The sequence below is a fragment of the Thalassophryne amazonica genome, chromosome 7, assembly GCF_902500255.1.
Source record: "Thalassophryne amazonica chromosome 7, fThaAma1.1, whole genome shotgun sequence".
In the NCBI taxonomy this organism is placed as follows: Eukaryota; Metazoa; Chordata; class Actinopteri; order Batrachoidiformes; family Batrachoididae; genus Thalassophryne; species Thalassophryne amazonica.
In genome coordinates, this window is record NC_047109.1 from 91,010,737 (window position 1) to 91,030,005 (window position 19,269).

The following is a 19,269-nucleotide window of genomic DNA, read 5'->3' on the forward strand; positions in this document are numbered from 1 at the left end:
GAAATCTGCCTGACTTGCACTGTCCAATGAGAGGACGGATCCAGATTGGAAAACAACAGACTCGGACACACTCATGCTGAAAACTAAACTGTGATTAGGGGACTTTTAAAACATCAAATATAGTGAACATCTAAAATATCTGTGACTCCAGTATGATCTAATCCATTTCCAGCCTCACATTTAAGAAAAAGCTTTTTTTTTTCACTCATAAAGAGATCTAATGAACCAAAAATATGTCACACACAGTATACATGTCACAGACATGTTGTGTGTTCCACTACACAAACACAAGATAACATATTACAAAAAGTTGTCCTTGTGAGCACTGATGCAGCTCAGATTTGGAGAGGAAAAAAAAAACAATGGGAGGGCATGAAGCGACAATCCAAAGATTGAGAAATGCAGCGAAGGGTGTGCTATAAAATCTCAGATGAATATAAGCTTGTGCCAGAGCAGGCAGACGAAGGCAAAGCTGCACAATGATGTCCCACATTTGTTTGATCCTGCTGCTGATGTTGACACTGGACTCCGTGTCGTCCAACAACAGGTAAACACATACATTGATCGGATTTATGCAATCACACATCAGCTTATTTAAGAGAAACATGTTTTCTGAACTCTCTGATTTGAATTCAGCATGCAAAATATTATGTACACCATCTTCTACAAAATGGTGAAAGTTATATTTTGGAGAAAATTATACATTTCAGTGCAAATTAGTGCAAAGCCACTAATTTTTAAGGGAGAAGTTAAATTTTTACAAACTGAATAATATTAATACAATCACAAGCAAGCCTCTGAGGACTTTACTCACCTTTGAAAATTGCATCATGTGAAAGAAGTGCTCTTTATCTCCGCTATGGAGAGAATGTTGGCATTTTGTCTGTTTGTTTGTTAGCAGGATAACTCGAAATACAATGAATGTATTTCAATTAAATTCAGTGAGCAGTTGCATAATGTTGTGAGAAATAAGTGATTACATATTGGAGGTTGTCTGGAATATATCCTCTCGCTGAGATCCAGAAGAATGTTTGACACACAGCAACATTTAACTCAAAAAATTGTGAGAGGATGTTGCTGAAATTTGGCAAGCAGATGGTACATGCTCTGGAAAATGGGGGATTTTAGTTTGAATTTGATCCTTTGTGATCAGATGAATAATGTCATAAGAAACAATTTATGTAATTTTTTAAAGATGATCCTGAACATATTCTGGATTGGGTATTCAGAAGAATATTAGCAATGTTATGTAGCAATATTGAACTCAAAACATTGTGAATAGATTTTGATGACATTTTATGAACATATAAATAAACACAAAGCTTGATATATGATGCTAAATGGAAGTTAAAGTTGGTACTTTGGCAGTGGGGAATAGGTGGCCTTGGCAGAGGTATGCCCTCTCTCAACGTCTTTTAGTTCCACAAATTGTTAAAAAGAAATAAATAGGTATCAGTCGTGCTTGAAGTAGAGCTCCAAAACCAAACAGCATTTTTACAAACCTTAAAATTGCATTCTGTAAATATTCAAACATTCTTGCATTTTATGATTACTGTGGTAATTTGTAACAGAGTAGAGATTAGATTAGATAGAACTTTATTAATCCCTTGGGGAGACTCCCTCAGGGAAATTGAGGTTCCAGCAGCATTGTATAGCAGGACATGGGCTACGAAGCACACAGACTATCAAAAGTAGTAGTAAAAAACAATTTGCAAAGTCTAAATACAAATATAAATACCAGAAATACTGCTCACTACTGTCTTACTGGTACTACTGTTCCTCTCCTTCCAGTCCCCTGTCTTCCTGTTACTCCTCCTCCTCCTGAGTGAGGAGTTGTACAGTCTCACAGTGGGACAAAGGAGTTTTTCAGTCTGTTGGTCCTGCACTTGGAAAGAAGTTATGTGTCGGAGGCAGGCGGAGAACCGACCAGCGTTTGAAGGACCCAAGCATAAAATAAGCAGAGCACGGTGCAAAGGATAACAGAATTTAATAAACATAACAGTGAGTGCTATTAATAACAAATGAGTGCGCGGTCTGGCAAGGTGGAGTAACGGTGCGCTCCCAGCAGCACAAACGGTCCGGAGCCAGAACAGTTCGGACCCAAGGACCCTGCCGACACCCCCCAGGTGGCCGTGACCAACCGAGTCTGTGAAAGAAGAAACCATCATGTGAGTCCACCACTCCACACACAGAGAGACCACTCAAAGGTGTACATAAACAGCAAACACTTCCTGGCTTAATCACCAATCAGCTTCCCACCCTGCAGGCATGGAACACCCAGTTCAATTCTCCACTGCAGTGGAAGCTGATTAAACGACTAACATAACAGCTCAATATAATAAGGTGTGAGGGACACCACATTTACTGACTGTACTTATATTAGTCACAAAACCTAAAGTACCTCAGGAAGTGTGCTGACGAGCGTGAGACCTCCCCCTCCTCTTTCACAGACCATGGCATCAAACCTGGTATGGTCTCTGCATCCATGATGATGAGATGGCTCTCTAGACGACGATCTCACCCGTCTGGTCACAAGGTCGAGTCTCTGGCAAATACACACTGTGTACTCCAGACTTAAATGCAACCATGCCCCAATCCATAAAGATGCACCACAGCTGTGAGTCCTGATGAGCTGCACATGACCAGCCTCAGGTGATCAGGGTGAGGTCCTGATAACTCCGCCACACAGCCACTCAGTCCTGAACGCATGCCACCTGGAAGGAAAAACAAAAGACAGAAAACAGAAACAAAAGGCAGCCAGGCACCCCAACCATACAACAGCACCCCACCCTCACGGGAAGCCTCCCGGCGACCACACAAACCTGCCCAGGAAAAACACCCCCCTCCAGGGACCATGGCTGGAAACAGTATCTGCATTCATCTTCCAACTGAATCTTCATTTAACAGAACTGTTGACGTCTTCACCTCTGACTGCATCTTTGCCTTTGTTTCTGTCAATCAATTTGCACAGGTGTGGCCAGGAGTTCTTAAACCTGTGCGGTCAGCCTTTGTCCAACCATGTTTAAAGTCTGTGTAGTCATAAAACAAAAAAGACAAACACAAACAACCAAACCCCCCCCCCCCCCAGAGGACCGTCCCATCAAACCCCGGGAAGAGGAGAAAAGAAAACACAACCCAAACTTAAGCTTGCAAACAAAAGAAAAATGCTAACACCCCCCCCCCCCCCGGACGACATGTAGGGACCAACACCCCCCAGAGGACATCCCGCCAGCTCCAGGAGTAATAACCACAGCCGAGGTCCCTCTGGGATCCAAAGTCACCCACGGGGACTCCCAGCGCCTCCCAGAGGACCGTTCCATCAAACCCCAGGAGACGCCCCCCTCATGACTAACGGACCCAGCCCCGGCCGTCTATGGCTAGATGGACCCACAGCCCTTTCCCCCCCAGAGGACACCACAGTCACACCCTGAGGGCGGAAACGGGGGGAAAAACAGAAAAAAAAAAAAACCATACAAACAAAACAACCCCAACCCCACCCCCTTGGCGCAGTGGAAACTGGAAGTATGTCCAGTGTCACCAACCACGACTATACCCCAGAAGTCAACCGGGAGGAGTGGAACAGCGGTAATGGCAGACGGCACAAAACGGCGCCACCCCTCCGACTTCCAAACCAGCCACGGGTATATTCCACTGCCCCAAACCTCAGCCACGCCGATGGCATACGGCTCAAAGGCGCGCTGAAGCCGGAGGTGGAACAGGGAATCAACAAAAAAAACAACAGCCCGAACCCCCCCCCCCAGGTGCAGAGGTTACCTGGGAAACGCCCAGCATAACTAAACTGCACCACTCCAGCAACGCCGACAACCTACGGCTCACACGGCTGGAGCCAGAGGAGAAGAGAGGGCACAACAAAAACAAAAAAACAAAGAAAAAAGAAAAAACAACCCAATTACCCCCCCATCACCCCCCAGAGGACCGTCCCATCAAACCCTGGGAGGTGAAACCAAAAGAAATAAAAAGAAAGACTAACAGACTAACATAAAGTTAACTGGGTCCTATCTATGCTCCAGTCAGCCTGCATGGTCACGACCCCAGAACACTAACAGTGCAGAACATCCCACACAAAAACCAACTAAAAAAAAACCCCACAAAAAATGAACCAACACAAAACTAATAAGTGATTTATACCGTCAAGCTCAAACAAATGGAAACACCTGTTCCACCTTAAGAGCTATGACGGTAATGTGACTCAGTCGCCAACAGGGGGAGCCAAAGTGCTAAAAAAAAAAAACCCTTTGGTAACCGAGAGAAAACAATTCATGCTGCTTTCCCTGTGCGCAGCTAAGTGTAACACACAACCAAAATGTGCTTCAACTAAATTACGCCGGAGCTGACACAACAGACGCAGTAGCTATCTTCACCCGGGGAAACGGGGCTACAACTGTAACACAGGAAGCACAGCGACCCGTGCCACAGGACTCCGCCGTGCGCATTCACCCATTAAAGACACACTCATGCAGCTCCCGTTTTACCTCTTATCGGTTGAAGTGTGACGTGAAGCCGTCGCTATTCACACTCCACAACAACCCACGGATAAGGCAACACACAGGAACACGGCTGCAAGAGAGCTCAAATCACTATTCAATAATGGGTTCTCCGACACGCACCATCCGGGCGGAGAGCACCCGCAACTGATCCGGATAACTTCTGACGTCTGCTGCCGCCTTTCCGGCGCAGAACCGCCTCTGCTACCACTGGGTCCGTGATGTATTGGCCAGAGACTACTGTTATGTGATCGGACGCAGGCGGACGAACCGACCAGCGTTTGAAGGACCCAAGCATAAAATAAGCAGAGCACAGTTCAAAGGATAACAGAATTTAATAAACATAACAGTGAGTGCTATTAATAACAAATGAGTGCGCGGTATGGCAAGGTGGAGTAACGGTGCGCTCCCAGCAGCACAAACGGTCCGAGCCAGAACAGTTCGGACCCAAGGACCCCCGCAGAGACACCCCCAGGTGGCCGGCGACCAACCGAGTCTGTGAAAGAAGAAACCATCATGTGAGTCCACCACTCCACACACAGAGAGACCACTCAAAGTGTACATAAACAGCAAACACTTCCTGGTTAATCACCAATCAGCTTCCCACCCTGCAGGCATGGAACACCCAGTTCAATTCTCCACTGCAGTGGAAGCTGATTAAACGACTAACATAACAGCTCAATATAATAAGGTGTGAGGGACACCACATTTATGACTGTACTTATGTTAGTCACAAAACCTAAAGTACCTCAGGAAGTGTGCTGACGAGCGTGAGACCTCACCCCCTCCTCTTTCACAGACCATGGCATCAAACCTGGTATGGTCTCTGCATCCATGATGATGAGATGGCTCTCTAGACGACGATCTCACCCGTCTGGTCACAAGGTCGAGTCTCTGGCAAATATACACTGTGTACTCCAGACTTAAATGCAACCATGCCCCAATCCATAAAGATGCACCACAGCTGTGAGTCCTGACGAGCTGCACATGACCAGCCTCAGGTGATCAGGGTGAGGTCCTGATAACTCAGCCACACAGCCACTCAGTCCTGAACGCATGCCACCTGGAAGGAAAAACAAAAGACAGAAAACAGAAGACAGAAACAAAAGGCAGCCAGGCACCCCAACCATACAACAGAAGTAGTCTGTGGCTGGAGAGACTCCTCTGGTTGCATGTGATTTTATAACATTTTCGCATGAAATATTTACAGATTGGTGGTACTTGTACTAAAGTTGCTAAAGCTTCAACCTTTGCTGTTCATTGTTCAAAAAGGTTTGGAGAAAATGCTGCATTTTAACTGGTTCAGCTTGTATTCCAAGAAATGCCAGTTCTGTCTTTGCTGGGCTACCAGAGAAGCTTACAACATATTTTATCTTATGTGACTTACCTGATTTTGGTTTTAGTCTGCTGTATTGTTTGCCACCTTTGGCTGCTACCTTTTGACACAGTAAATCCATACCAGATCCAGTTGTTGATCTGGCACAAATTTTACACTGGATGCCCTCCCTGATGCAACTCCAGAAGCACATGGAGAATGGGGCACAGGTGGTCTTAATCTTGTGCTGTGGCAGTGTCCCAATAAGTTTCTTCTAAAGTTTTTAAAAGTACTGCTGGCAATATCAAGTGGTGAAGAAACTGACCAGAACTATCTTCTAAGACTGGTGTAAGGTTGCATAAGTTGGCTTATCAGAAAACCATGCACTAACTGCAACATTTAAATATCAAATTAAAAAATTATGTAATCCTAGTTCAGTCACTTGCACTTTTGTTTTGTCATGTTTTATCACTAGAAGGTGCAAAATAATCTAGAACAGTTGTTGGGAATTGAGGCTTCATTAAGGCACAACCTATGGTGTCTTTTCCTATGTTTTTGAACAAGGGTATTGCAACGGTTTTTGAAAAGTTCAGATTTATATTATTGGAAGTTTATAGTTTCGCATCACTAATTTTCATGAACCTTTTTTTTTTTTGTAAATTTTTCCATCATTCACTAACCATTCCACTAGGTGGCAGGACATGCTATGGAATAGTACAAAGGCAAATTAAGTTGCTTTTTCAAATGGTTTGGTTGCATATAATGTTCACCAGATGGTTACCCAGGGCAGGGAAAAAATGTAAAATACTGTCTGTTTTTCTTGGAAATGTATTTGCTACACTAATGTGCTAATGTATTACAAAGGAGGCCGCTGGCGATATTTCATTGCTGTATAGAGCGTGTGGTAAGATATTTGGGAACTCTTGCCATGGGATGCCCCATTCACTCACTTTATTCCTTCCAAAAGTAAATTCATAATAATGAAAAAAAGGATTAAGATGAAGTAATCATAAATGTGGAGTACAAGCACTGAGAGGCTGATTTCTAAGGGTATACGAGGTCTGTTAGAACAGTATCCGACCTTTTTATTTTATGCAAAAATATATGGATTTGATCATATGTTTTACGTCAAGCCAAGCTTGAACCTTGTGTGCATGCGTGAGGTCTTTTTCACGGCCTGTCGGTTGTGTCATTCGCCTGTGGGCGGGCTTTGTGTGAGCAGTGGTCCACCCCTCTCGTCGTTTTTCAATGCGAGGAATGGCGGATTGATTTTGGGCTTTGTTCCTCAGAATTTTTTTCCGAAACTGTTAGAGACAGGCAGCTGGAAACCCTTCGGAAAACTTCAGATGACTTTCGGTGAAAATTTTATGGGCTTCCCAGAGATTAAGGGAGTGTTACTACCGCTTTAAGGATGGCCACAATGGTGCACGGCGCGCTGCGCTCCGAGCCGCGATCGACAGGCAGAAACCACCAGATCATTTCTATACTCAACAAAAATATAAACGCAACACTTTTGGTTTTGCTCCCATGTTGTATGAGATGAACTCAAAGATCTAAAACTTTTTCCACATACACAATATCACCATTTCCCTCAAATATTGTTCACAAACCAGTTGAAATCTGTGATAGTGAGCACTTCTCCTTTGCTGAGATAATCCATCCCTCCTCACAGGTGTGCCATATCAAGATGCTGATTAGACACTATGATTAGTGCACAGGTGTGCCTTAGACTGCCCACAATAAAAGGCCACTCTGAAAGGTGCAGTTTTGTTTTATTGGGGGGGGGATACCAGTCAGTATCTGGTGTGACCACCATTTGCCTCATGCAGTGCAACACATCTCCTTTGCATCATCTGTGAAGAGAACACCTCTCCAACGTGCCAAACACCAGCGAATGTGAGCATTTGCCCACTCAAGTCGGTTACGACGACGAACTGGAGTCAGGTCGAGACTCCGATGAGGACGACGAGCATGCAGATGAGCTTCCCTGAGACGGTTTCTGACAGTTTGTGCACAATGTCTTTGGTTATTGCCAAACCCAATTGTTCCAGCAGCTGTCCGAGTGGCTGGTCTCAGACGATCTTGGAGCGTGGAACATGCTGGATGTGGAGGTCCTGGGCTGGTGTGGTTACACGTGGTCTGCGGTTGTGAGGCTGGTGGATGTACTGCCAAATTCTCTGAAACGACTTTGAAGACGGCTTATGTAGAGACATGAACATTCAATACACGAGCAAACAACTCTGGTTGACATTCCTGCTGTCAGCATGCAAATTGCATGCTCCCTCAACTTGCGACATCTGTGGCATTGTGCTGTGTGATAAAACTGCACCTCTTTCAGAGTGGCCTGTTATGGTGGCAGTCTAGAGGCACACCTGTGCACTAATCATGGTGTCTAATCAGCATCTTGCTACTGGAACACCTGTGAGGAGGGATGGATTATCTCAGCAAGTAGAAGTGCTCACTATCACAGATTTCAACTGGTTTGTGAACATATTTGAGGGCAATGGTGATATTGTGTATGTGGAAAAAGTTTTAGATCTTTGAGTTCATCTCATACAACATGGGAGCAAAACAAAAGTGTTGCGTTAATTTTGTTGAGTGTAAATGGATGGCTGTGTGGATCCGGGACCGTTGTGTGCAATTTCTCTGGTTATCACAAGAGCTGGACATCAGCCATTTTCCGTCAGATTTCACTTTTAACAAGAGATTTTGTCATGAAAAGACCCGCGGAGGCTTCGCACGTCATGACGGAGCCGCTGATGGAGCGAGACAAAGAACGCCTCCGTTTTGGAGTGTCAGAGGACAAGTTGGGACATGCCTATCTCGGCTTTCAGTGGCTTACCAGTCGAGTGAGTATGAGAGAAATTGTAGAGAGCTGGGCTTGTCCCAACTTGTCCTCTGACACTCCAAAACGGAGGCGTTCTTTGTCTCGCTCCATCAGCGAATCCATCGTGACGCGCGAAGCCTCCGCGCAGCTTTCCATGACAAAATCTCTTGTTAAAAGTGAAATCTGCCGGAAAATGGCTGATGTCCAGCTCTTTTGATAACCAGAGAAATTGCACACGATGGTCCCGGATCCATACAGCCATCCGTTTAGAAATGAAATGGTTGTTTCTGCCTGTTGATCGCGGCTCGGAGCGCGGCGCGCCATTGTGGGCCATCCTTAAAGCGGTAGTAACACTCCTTAATCTCTGTAAAGCCCATAAAATTTTCACCGAAACCCATCTGAATTTTCCAAATGGTGTCCAGCTGCCTGTCTCTAACAGTTTCTGAAAAAATTCTGATGGAACATAGCCCAAATCATTCCGCCATTTCCTCGCAATGAAAAAACGATGAGAGGGGTGGACCAGTGCTCACTCAAAGCCTGCCCACAGGCGAATGACGCAACCGACAGGCGTGAAAAAACTCACGCATGCGCACGAAGGTTCAAGCTTGGCTGACGTAACATATGAATCAAATCCATATATTTTTTGCATAAAATAAAAAGGTCGGATACTTTTCTAACAGACCTCGTATAAAAAAAGAACAACTTGTCTTTCAACAGCTTTTCCAGACTTGTTTTTACGGGCGAAAAGGCACTAGACTGTACAATGGTGAACAGACACAGTAAAACAAAAAAATTGTTTCATCTGCAGATTTTTCATCTCAGCCCCGAGAGTGTTCCATGTGGGCGTCAAAGAAAAAGTGTTGGTCCAGGTGGAAGGGATTCATCTCAATAATGTCATAAACATTTTTACCTGGAACATGAAAGTACTACAACACTGATGTCTGTGAAAACAACTGCTACGTGTGCTGAGATGGGCAGCATCAAAACAGTTGAGCTCATGGTAGGACAAACCCCATATGTGCTCAAAGTGGCAGGACTAAGTTGATATTTACTACAAGTTAAAATGTGTATCTCTACAGGTAGACAAGGAAAAGATGTCACAATTGGCTTCCCCCAAAAATGCACCACTATATCTTGTGCTAGTGGCAGAAAGCCCTTCCTTCCCTAAGAGGTATTCAACAAGGGTCCTGGTGTCAAAGCACAGGGGTTACATCTTCATTCAGACCGATCAGCCGATCTACACCCTGGTCACAGACAGGTACGAGTAACGTCAGCCTTAAAATTCCACTTGGGTGCATTTTAACCATTTTATTTTGATTCTCCTCCTGTTAGTGAGGTACAGGATCTTCACACTGGACCATGCACTGGAGGCCTTACAAATGAAATGTGCAGCATTTCAATTTTTGTGAGTTGATACACTTTTATGTTTGGATTATGCAGTTCTGAAAACATTCAAAATGCCTTCATTTTATTTCAATTTTTTTTCTCAATTATTCACATGGTAGAATGCAGCTGGAAACAGAGTAATGAAGTCCATCAAAACTAATCCTGATGGTATACTCAAGGGTGTATTCACCATACCTGATGTCTCCAAGTAAGCAATAAAAGAAATCCTTTAATTTATGATGTCAGTGCAAACACTTTGGGGGGGAACAATGTGTAATTCATACCTGTGCGATTTGTTTACACAGAACGGGCACGTGGAAGATCGTGGCACACTTTGAAGGTGATAATAAGAACTCTGCTTTTCGGGAGTTCAAAGTACAGAAATTTGGTAAGCTTCAAATGTCATGTCACAAAATTTTCCCATAAGTGCTCGAACACAGTGTTTTTTTTTTTAATTAATAAATTGTATTTGTATTCAATACACTCTAGTTTTACCAAGTTTTGACGTGACGATCAACATGGAGCAGCGTTATATTTTATTGGATGCTGAGGAATTAAAGTTCATTGTCACAGCCATGTAAGCATTGTTTCATTGTTCAGTGTGACAGTGTGACCGTGTGACAGAAGTGGCCCGAACCAAGACGATAATCACTATGTGTATATATATATATATATATATATATATATAAATAATACAGTATACATATGTATGTATATATTCCAAAAGACGTTGCTATTGTTTGTTATTTTTAATAATGGCCATAGTGTGGTGTCTGATCCACACTCTGGAGCAGAAGATTGGCGGTAATGAACCATTAAGTTGGATGCCAACCGCCATAACAGAAAAAACTCATACAATTGCACAAACTTTATTGGAGCTCTGACTTGTTGATGGGTGTGGGAACACCACAGTGAAAAAGAGAGAGAGAGAAGGAAAACAACACTAAATTTCCAACAAATTACATCACAAGTCCAATAACGGTAAAACTGTGTGTTTAATGTGGATAAACAAAGATAGTACTGCAGGATTCAATGTGAGTTAGACACTATGATTGACTTCTACTATTTTTCAATTAAAATACAAATTCAAAGAGAGTGAGAAGTTATTCACTTACATGATTCTTTCTAGGTATTCACATGGTGAGAACATTAATGGGGCCTACCATTGTCGGATTGGAGTGCTCACAAATGGAACTATTGGTGGTCAAGAAAAGGAGCTTGTTTTTATTAAAGGACTGGAACTGACTGGTTCTGTGAGTAAACCATTTGAAAATTTATATATAACCCATTTGAGGAACTGAAATCAGATAGTGTGACAATACTGATGAAAAACACATTTTTTTAATCCCCATTTGCTGCAGGTCCATGATGGGAATGGAGCAGTTTCACTCAAGACCGCAGTGTTAAAAAGGCAACTTAAAACAGAGATGAATGAAACTCTCTCTGACTTACAACAACGTGGAGTGCAGCTGTATTTGGGTGTATTTGTCACCAACATACAAAGTAAATAACACACTTTTCACACCACCAGCAAATTAATTTAAGCTGTTGGGCTACCAACATGTAGGTTTGGGTTTGATTCTCAGCCATGCTACCTGTTTGTGTCTATACTGGGCTATACTGTCTACACAGGACTAATAATAATAATAATAATGAATTTGTTTATGAGCACTTTAAATAGAAAAAAATATAATGCGCCTATCATAATATAATAAGAAAAAAGCAGATGTAGTTAAAATAAGATTAAAAAACAGTAAAATGCATGATAAACAGGAGAAAATAAATGAGTTTAAGATTTGCTTTAAAATATTAAACTGAAGTGTTTTTTCTAATATCAATAGGCAAACTGTTCCATAATGTAGGAGTATGGTAAGCAAAGGCTTTAAACCTTGCTGACTTCTTTTAAACCCTTGGGAGAGTAAACCTGCATCCTGTGACTGCAGCATGCAGCACAATGTTTAACAGGTACAGCAGGATAGGTTGGTATATGACCATTTAGAGCCTTGTATGACAGCACTAAAACCTTGAAATTATTTTTTTCCGCTCATAGGAAGCCAGTGAAGGGAACCCAGAACAGGTGTAATGTGATCAAATCTCTTGGTTTTACTCAAGACTCTCACAGCAGGAATCTGAACAATCTGTAGGCATCTCATTCTTTTAAGTGGAAATTAAGAAAAATTGTACATTACAGTAGTTAAATCTGAAAGACGCAACGCATGAACCAAAGTATCAGCATCTTCCATCGACAAATGGGTCATCCTATTGATCTCCTTAATATGTCAATCAAAAGATAATGTTGGATCAAAGGTCATGTCAAGACTAAATTTTTTCACTGTGATGAATCACACAGTCACTCAGAGATAATGTTAACTGTTTGTAACTTGACTTTGGGAATTCCATTAAGACAGAGCTGTATGAAGAATATTAGATACAGTTACCTCCACCCTTGTCTCGTGGAGAGATAACAGTATATAATATTATTTTATACAGCTCTGCATAATTGCTGTCTGCTTGTGTATAAAATAAAAAAAAATAAAAAAAGTGCAGGACAGATTTCACAAGATTTATTATTACCCATTTATTACATTGAACATTCTTGGGACACAGACCTTAGACAGGTGTAAAGATGGCTAACCTTAACCTATTTAAGAGGTATTTTAAAAAGTTAAAAAGTCACATTCTGTTTCAATCTTTTCTGTGTTTTTGAGTGTGGGGTGACAGCCAATCAGAGTTGAGCTACACCGTGACATCAGTGGCCGGCCTCTTCAAAACCGCTTCATTTTTTTGTGTTTATATACATGTTTCTCATTGATTATGCGAAAGCTAGTGAGAAATAAACACGTGTAAAATTGAAAACGCTGTTTTTGGAACCTGATAACACCTCTGAACTTATTTACAAGTCATTTTATGGATGTTAGAATCTTGACATCACAGTCTGGTAGCTAGCTGAAAAGCTCCGTTTCGTTTGTGTGTAAATATAACCTCTTTGCCACATATTATGTAAAAGCTAGTGAGAAATAAACACTTCTAAAACTGAAAACACTGTTTTTGTAACCTGATAACACCTCTGGAGTCATTTACAAGACATTTTGCGGCATTAGCGTAACTTCCACTAACTCAAGATAACTTCCTATGAAGTTAAATTTGTCTCATTAATACCTGAAAGAGGGTGATCTACAAATATTCCTTGATTTGCACAACTTCCACTCTTGTCAAAAGCTCATGTTTACGTTCACACAAGGCCTCCTGCAGATACCGTTAAACCGTAAATTTTGTTTTTGATTGATTTATTGATCATGTACAAATTGTATTTAAGACAACAGGATCAATAATTAATTAAACAACTGCAAATTATAAAGAACACAGTGCTCATATGGCCAAAGGTATTTTAGCATTGCGTTATATTTTATTTATTGGATTAGTGAAGAGCTGTATAATATTTGAAGCAGATCTGGTTGAAATACTGTACCTTTTATCGCTTCAGCTGCACATATTCTGCACAAAGACTCGCAGGCCAAGATTTAAAAACTGCTTCTGTTTTATGGTGGAGGAAATAAAATGTTTGGCCATTATGACCCATGGAATGTGTGCACACTCCCAATGTACCTTTATTTCAAAACAACCTAAAGAAGCTTCTAATTTTAAATATGCATTGTTTTGATTACAATTTCTACTGACCACATCATGCTGAAGATCATCCCTACAGGGATTCATGATGGTGCAAGTCTTCATCCTTATGTGTATTCAACTTGGAGTACCAATTGAACCTGGAATACCAATCCTCCATCAGGCCTGAAATGCAGGAATTAATGTACTTTCACAAATTAAAGGAAGTTAACCACACTAAACATGAAATATCTTTGGTCCATGCTCCCTGCAATGACATAGAAATTGAAAAAAAAAAAAAAACTACTTCACAGATTCTCACCAAATTTTCACCACAGATAGGTATTAGGGCATGGAAGACTCCACTGAATTTTGGAGGTCATCGGGATCCGGATTGGCAGCGTCAGAAATCTCGGATTGCTCTTGTTGTTGTTGTCATTGAGGCAAGTATTTATGTCTGTGTTCTTTGTGCAGATGGTGAACTCCAAGAAGCAGACGTTTCGCTTCCCATCATCTCCCACAGATACACAATAGATCTGTCTCGAACTCGTGCATATTTCCTTCCTGGATTTCCGCTAAGCGTTGTGGTATGCCTCAAACACAACATTCGGCAGTCGTGCGGGATTTTTGTTTGAGTGTAACATGTTTGTCTGGTTGTTATTGCAGGCAATCGTGCGTCTACCAGACGGTTCTGCAGCATCTCTTGTTTCAGTAAAGATTGATGTTCCATCATCATCAGAGAAATCTAAAGAGGATACAACTGACCAGCAGGGGGCAGTGTTTGCTGAATTCAACATTCTTTCCTCAGATGATTTCACTCTGGAAGTTAGTAATCTGAATCATAAAGTCACTTAAAGGTATCCAACCTCCAGTGCAACGGTGAGGCTTCAGTGTTCAATGTTTCCATTCTAGGTGTCAGTAGGTGATCTGAAAGAGAGGAAAGTAATTCGGCGCACTTCATCTCAAAGTGGCAACTACTTATACCTGGAAGTTAGCAACAGGATGGTCTCTGTGGGTTCTTCCCTACCTGTAACGTACCACATCAATGGCCCAGAGAATGGGTTTCTATACTACCTGGTGAAGAGAATCCGAGTCAGTATGATATTGATTAAGTTAAGTAACGCTTATTAAAACATTTACTTCGCTCTTGTAGGTTTTAAGTCGAGGATCCATAATAAAACAGGGTTCTCTGGCCCTTGGTCGTTCGCTTAAAGACAACCTGTTCATAACGGCTGATATGGTTCCATCCTTCCGTCTGATTGGCTACTACTACAGCAATGGTGGTGACATCATTGCTGACTCAGTGTGGATAGATGTCAAGGATGAATGTGAGACGCAGGTCACGGTGAGTAAACAGAAGATATACGTGCAGAGTGGCACACTAGCAAAAGAAGTACCGTAGCATTCATTTTAGTCCAGACAAGACATATTTCTATCGTACCGCGTGGGGGATAAAAACTGCAAATAGATCAAAACATATTTTACTGCATGGCAATCAAAGGGTCCATTTTGTTTCAGCAAACACTACAGTCATATGATGCAATGTTGTTCATTCTGCAACTACACATTCTACAGCTGACCTCATTTTTGCTTCCATTGAGTGGATCCCCGTTACATTCCTAGGTTACCGGGGTGGGGGGGGGGCATCAATGTTTGTCTGTATGTCTGGTCAAAACTTAGATTTTTGTTTTCTCCCTTATTCTTTTTTGATGCTGATGTCCACCAAGCTAGTACACAGTAAAATCACCAGTGGGAACATATGGCCACTCTGGCCAGAATAGGATCATATGTACACTGACTGTTAAATTAACACTGTCAGTGTTAGTTTTACACTGGTGAATTTACTGTGTACACATATGCTGGTGGGTTCTGTAATTGGCCAGGCACAATCAAATTTACCAAAGGCCACTCATTGTGGTCAAGGTTATTGTGGTCACAAATCAGAATTTTATTTTTTCACTCGGATTTCCACCAAACTTGGCCCACATATACAAGTGGGTACTGGAATTGCCCAGATGAGATCAAATTGACCAAAGGTCAATCGTTGTGGCCAAGGTCATTACATTACAGGCCACCTAACTTGGTAGACATGTGGAATTGGGTTCGGAAAATGTCCAGACCACATCAGATTTGCCATAGGTCAGTCACTGAGATGGGTCAAGGTAACTGGGGTTTTTCATTAAGATTTCCACCAAACTTGGTACACATATGGGGACAGGCTCAAGACTTTTCCAGCAAGGTTAAACTTGAAAAAGATCAATCACTGGGGCGAAGGTCATGTCTGCCTGTCTGATTGTTGGCCAACTCCTTCCCCGGTGCTCTTCCTGATTTCTACCAAACTTGATATATCAATGAAAGCTAGTTGGCTTGAACAGTTAATTTGGGTAAAAGTCAAATAATTTGTTTTTCAACCAAATTTTCCCAGAGGTCAATCCAACAGTTCTTTGCATTGACCAGATGGGAAACAGACATGTAGCAGTACAGAAGTAAAACTGTAATTTGTCTTTCTGTCACCCTAGGATCCATGTGCAGGTAGAGTCCCTTTACTGTACATGGGACTGAACAATAAATTTATTTAAAGGCTTAAAGCTTTAAGGATGATGTCGCTTCCATCCCACACGGCTGACTTTATTTTCCCAAGTTTTTCTTTGTTGAGATTTGAAGGGAATCTGTACATCTTGAAGCCCTTGTTGTGTCTATTTGTGTATCCAAATGCACAGCAACCCGGCATTTTCAGTGAATAAATTAATGAAATAGCTGGATTTACATGCAGACATCTTAACAGCGAATGTTATTAAGATGTCACCATGAGAAACGTAACCATTTTTTTTTTTTTTTCCGGCTCATCATGTCACTCTCTGAATAAAGGGACTCTATGTGTAGGCTGTTATTTTTTATTTTTTTTAATTTATTTTTATCAGAGGGAGAAATTCCCCATGTCACTCCCCAGTCGCCCTCTCTTTAAGACTCTAAATGTTTCAGAGAGTTATGATTAAATTAAGATTAACATTGTGAGTTGTCTGACCAAAACCAAGAAACTTTACAATTTTTGATTTCACCGATGGCTTGAATCGAACACTTGAACAATTATTTTTAACATTCGGTACGATGTAGGTATCCAAGGACAAAAGTCACAGCAAACCTGGAAAAAGGACTGAGATTGAATTTAACATACAATCGCCAGATGCCACAGTGACTTTGCTGGCTGTGGATAAGGCCATCTATGCACTCAACTTCCACAACAGACTCTCACCAAAGCAGGTACAACTTTCTGTGATACTTAGGTAAAAAGACTAACAATATCAGACGGAGTCCTTTCCTCAGATATTTTGTTCTTTAATATGTTCAATCCACTCATCAAAGATAACACAGTACTGAGACCTTGTTCTTGTGTTTTAGGTGTTTTCCTTTATGCAGTCGTATGACCTCGGCTGCTCATACGGTGGAGGATCGGATTCAGCTTCCACCTTAAATGACGCTGGACTGTCCTTTGTGACTCAGTCCTCCTCAGCATGGACAAAACGTATGACAAACCCATGAATTTTTCTTTTTCTAAATAGGACAGATTTACCGTGTATAACACAGTCTTGCATTAAAGTAGTTGTAGTGTTAATAAAATATAGTTACATCTCATGAGAAATCAGACAAGCTTATAAAACCTAAACTCTGGGGAAAGCTCGAGTGACTGCAGGGAAAGTCCTGCTGACAAGTGGGAAAGTCTGCAAGCCGGGATGCGTTTGGGGGCATGTGAGACCAACAACTGCTCTTGGGTCCTTGGTGCATTTAAAGATGATGCAACTGTTTGTTGTGATTTGGCGCTATATAAAAAAATTGATTGATTGATTGATGTTTCCTATTTTACCTTCAGTAAAAATAAGCAACCACTAGAGGGGGCTGCTAACATCTATTCCAAGGGAGTGGGGGGGTGGGGTGGGGGGGTGTTGCTGGAGTCTATCCAAGTGGTTAAAATGTATTCACTATTCCACAATAGTTTTAAATTTGACTGTGCAGTTCCAGGAGTGTCCGAATGTGGATTGGGCTTAATTAAATCTTTACTTCATTTGGGATGTTCAGCAGAAATAGAATAGCTTGAGTTTTGTAACAATGTACTTCAGATGTGATGAAATTAAATGATATTAAAATGGGTTAAAGTAAGGATAAGTAATAATAGTAGTAATAATAATAATAAAAATATAGTAGTAATAATCAACTATGGATAGTTCACAGGAAAGATATTTTGTGCATCATACTGTCTAAGAAAATCTAATTTTTGTCACCTCACTTTAGTTATTGAAGATGAGGAACAGGGTTTTTGTTTATACTTATTATAAACATATGATTTATTCACTAAAACAAATCAATAAATAAAAAAAGAAAATTGTTGGACCACCTTAATAAAGTGTTTCAATTGGGAACATTCAAATGAAATTAAGTTGATCCAAATTAACGTAGCAAGTAATATTTACTTCAACTTAATTTAGACAAACTTAATTCATTTGAGTGTTACCAGCTAAGGCAAATTAATTAGGTTTTGTCTTTTTTTAAATTTAATAAGCTATAAAGGGAACAGGTAAAACAAATGCAGATGTTTTAAAGCTTAGTTTTAAACAACTTAACTTAGTGATGTCAGTGTACACTACGAGAGCTGCAATTAATTAGTTACTAATTGACTATTAATCAACAACTAGTTTGACAATCAATTAATACCTTTGAATTATTTTTAAAAATGATCAAGATTCTCTGATTTCAGCTACTTAAATGTGAATAAACAGTCTAGCAGTAAACTGAATATGTGGGTTGTGGACAAAACAAGACATTTGAAGCATCATATGAGAAGAAGTGGGTTTTTAGGAAGGCTCTAAATATCTCTAGGGTCTAGGATGATCTAATATACTACATAGGTCTAATAGAGCTACAACCACCACTATGTCTGGTTGGTTGTTTAGCAGCTGCTTGTCTATCTGGAATTTGAAGTCCCACAGGATCTTATCCCTGTGGTGTCTCCCATCAGAACTTGAGGATTTCTAGTTGTCTGTGGTAGACTCTTGCCTCTATGGTTCTGGTGCTTATGGCTTGTTCTTGTCATGAACTGTCATGAACAGAGCCTCTGTGCTGTCCTTTAGATCTTTTCTAACTATTGGTTGATGTTAGCCATTTCCGGTATCCGTAGATGGTACATCCCATGGAGGTGCTTAGTCTTCCATGACACCCTGTCTGCCTTCAGCTGTCTGAGGCATTCTTATAGTAGCTGATCTCGGAAGGGCCATCTTTCTGATGTATTCATGGATGCTCCTCATTTCATCCTGGAATGTGGCTCTGAAATTTTCATCTTAGGTGCATGTCCACTGTGACAGACATAATTCAAGAAAAAAAAAATTCTGGAAATCACAATGTATGATCTTTTAAATAATTTATTTGCATGTTACTGCTGCAAATAAGTATTTCAACACCTGCCAATCAGCAGAAATTCTGGCCCTCAAAGACCTGTTAGTCTGCCTCTAAAAAGTCCACCTCCACTCCACTTATTATTCCAAATTAGAATCACCTATTTGAGGTCGTTAACTGCATAAAGACACCTGTCCACCCCACACAATCAGTAAGACCCCAACTACTAACATGGCTAAGACCAA

The 19,269-nt window shown here is 41.2% G+C and overlaps 1 protein-coding gene across 1 annotated transcript in view; it reads left to right on the forward strand.

Annotated features, from left to right (window-relative positions):
• The first annotated feature begins 410 nt into the window (after nt 1–410).
• Nucleotides 411–19,269, forward strand: part of c4b (complement 4B (Chido blood group)) — a 48,710-nt gene continuing 29,851 nt past the window's right edge. The window contains 16 exon segments of the mRNA XM_034175037.1: nt 411–547; nt 9,456–9,552; nt 9,555–9,647; nt 9,727–9,905; nt 9,980–10,052; nt 10,153–10,241; nt 10,339–10,421; nt 10,523–10,610; nt 11,163–11,286; nt 11,395–11,536; nt 14,114–14,226; nt 14,306–14,464; nt 14,552–14,716; nt 14,793–14,984; nt 16,754–16,900; nt 17,039–17,162. Of these exon segments, the coding sequence (XP_034030928.1) occupies nt 480–547; nt 9,456–9,552; nt 9,555–9,647; nt 9,727–9,905; nt 9,980–10,052; nt 10,153–10,241; nt 10,339–10,421; nt 10,523–10,610; nt 11,163–11,286; nt 11,395–11,536; nt 14,114–14,226; nt 14,306–14,464; nt 14,552–14,716; nt 14,793–14,984; nt 16,754–16,900; nt 17,039–17,162 (1,936 nt within the window). The 5' untranslated portion in view covers nt 411–479.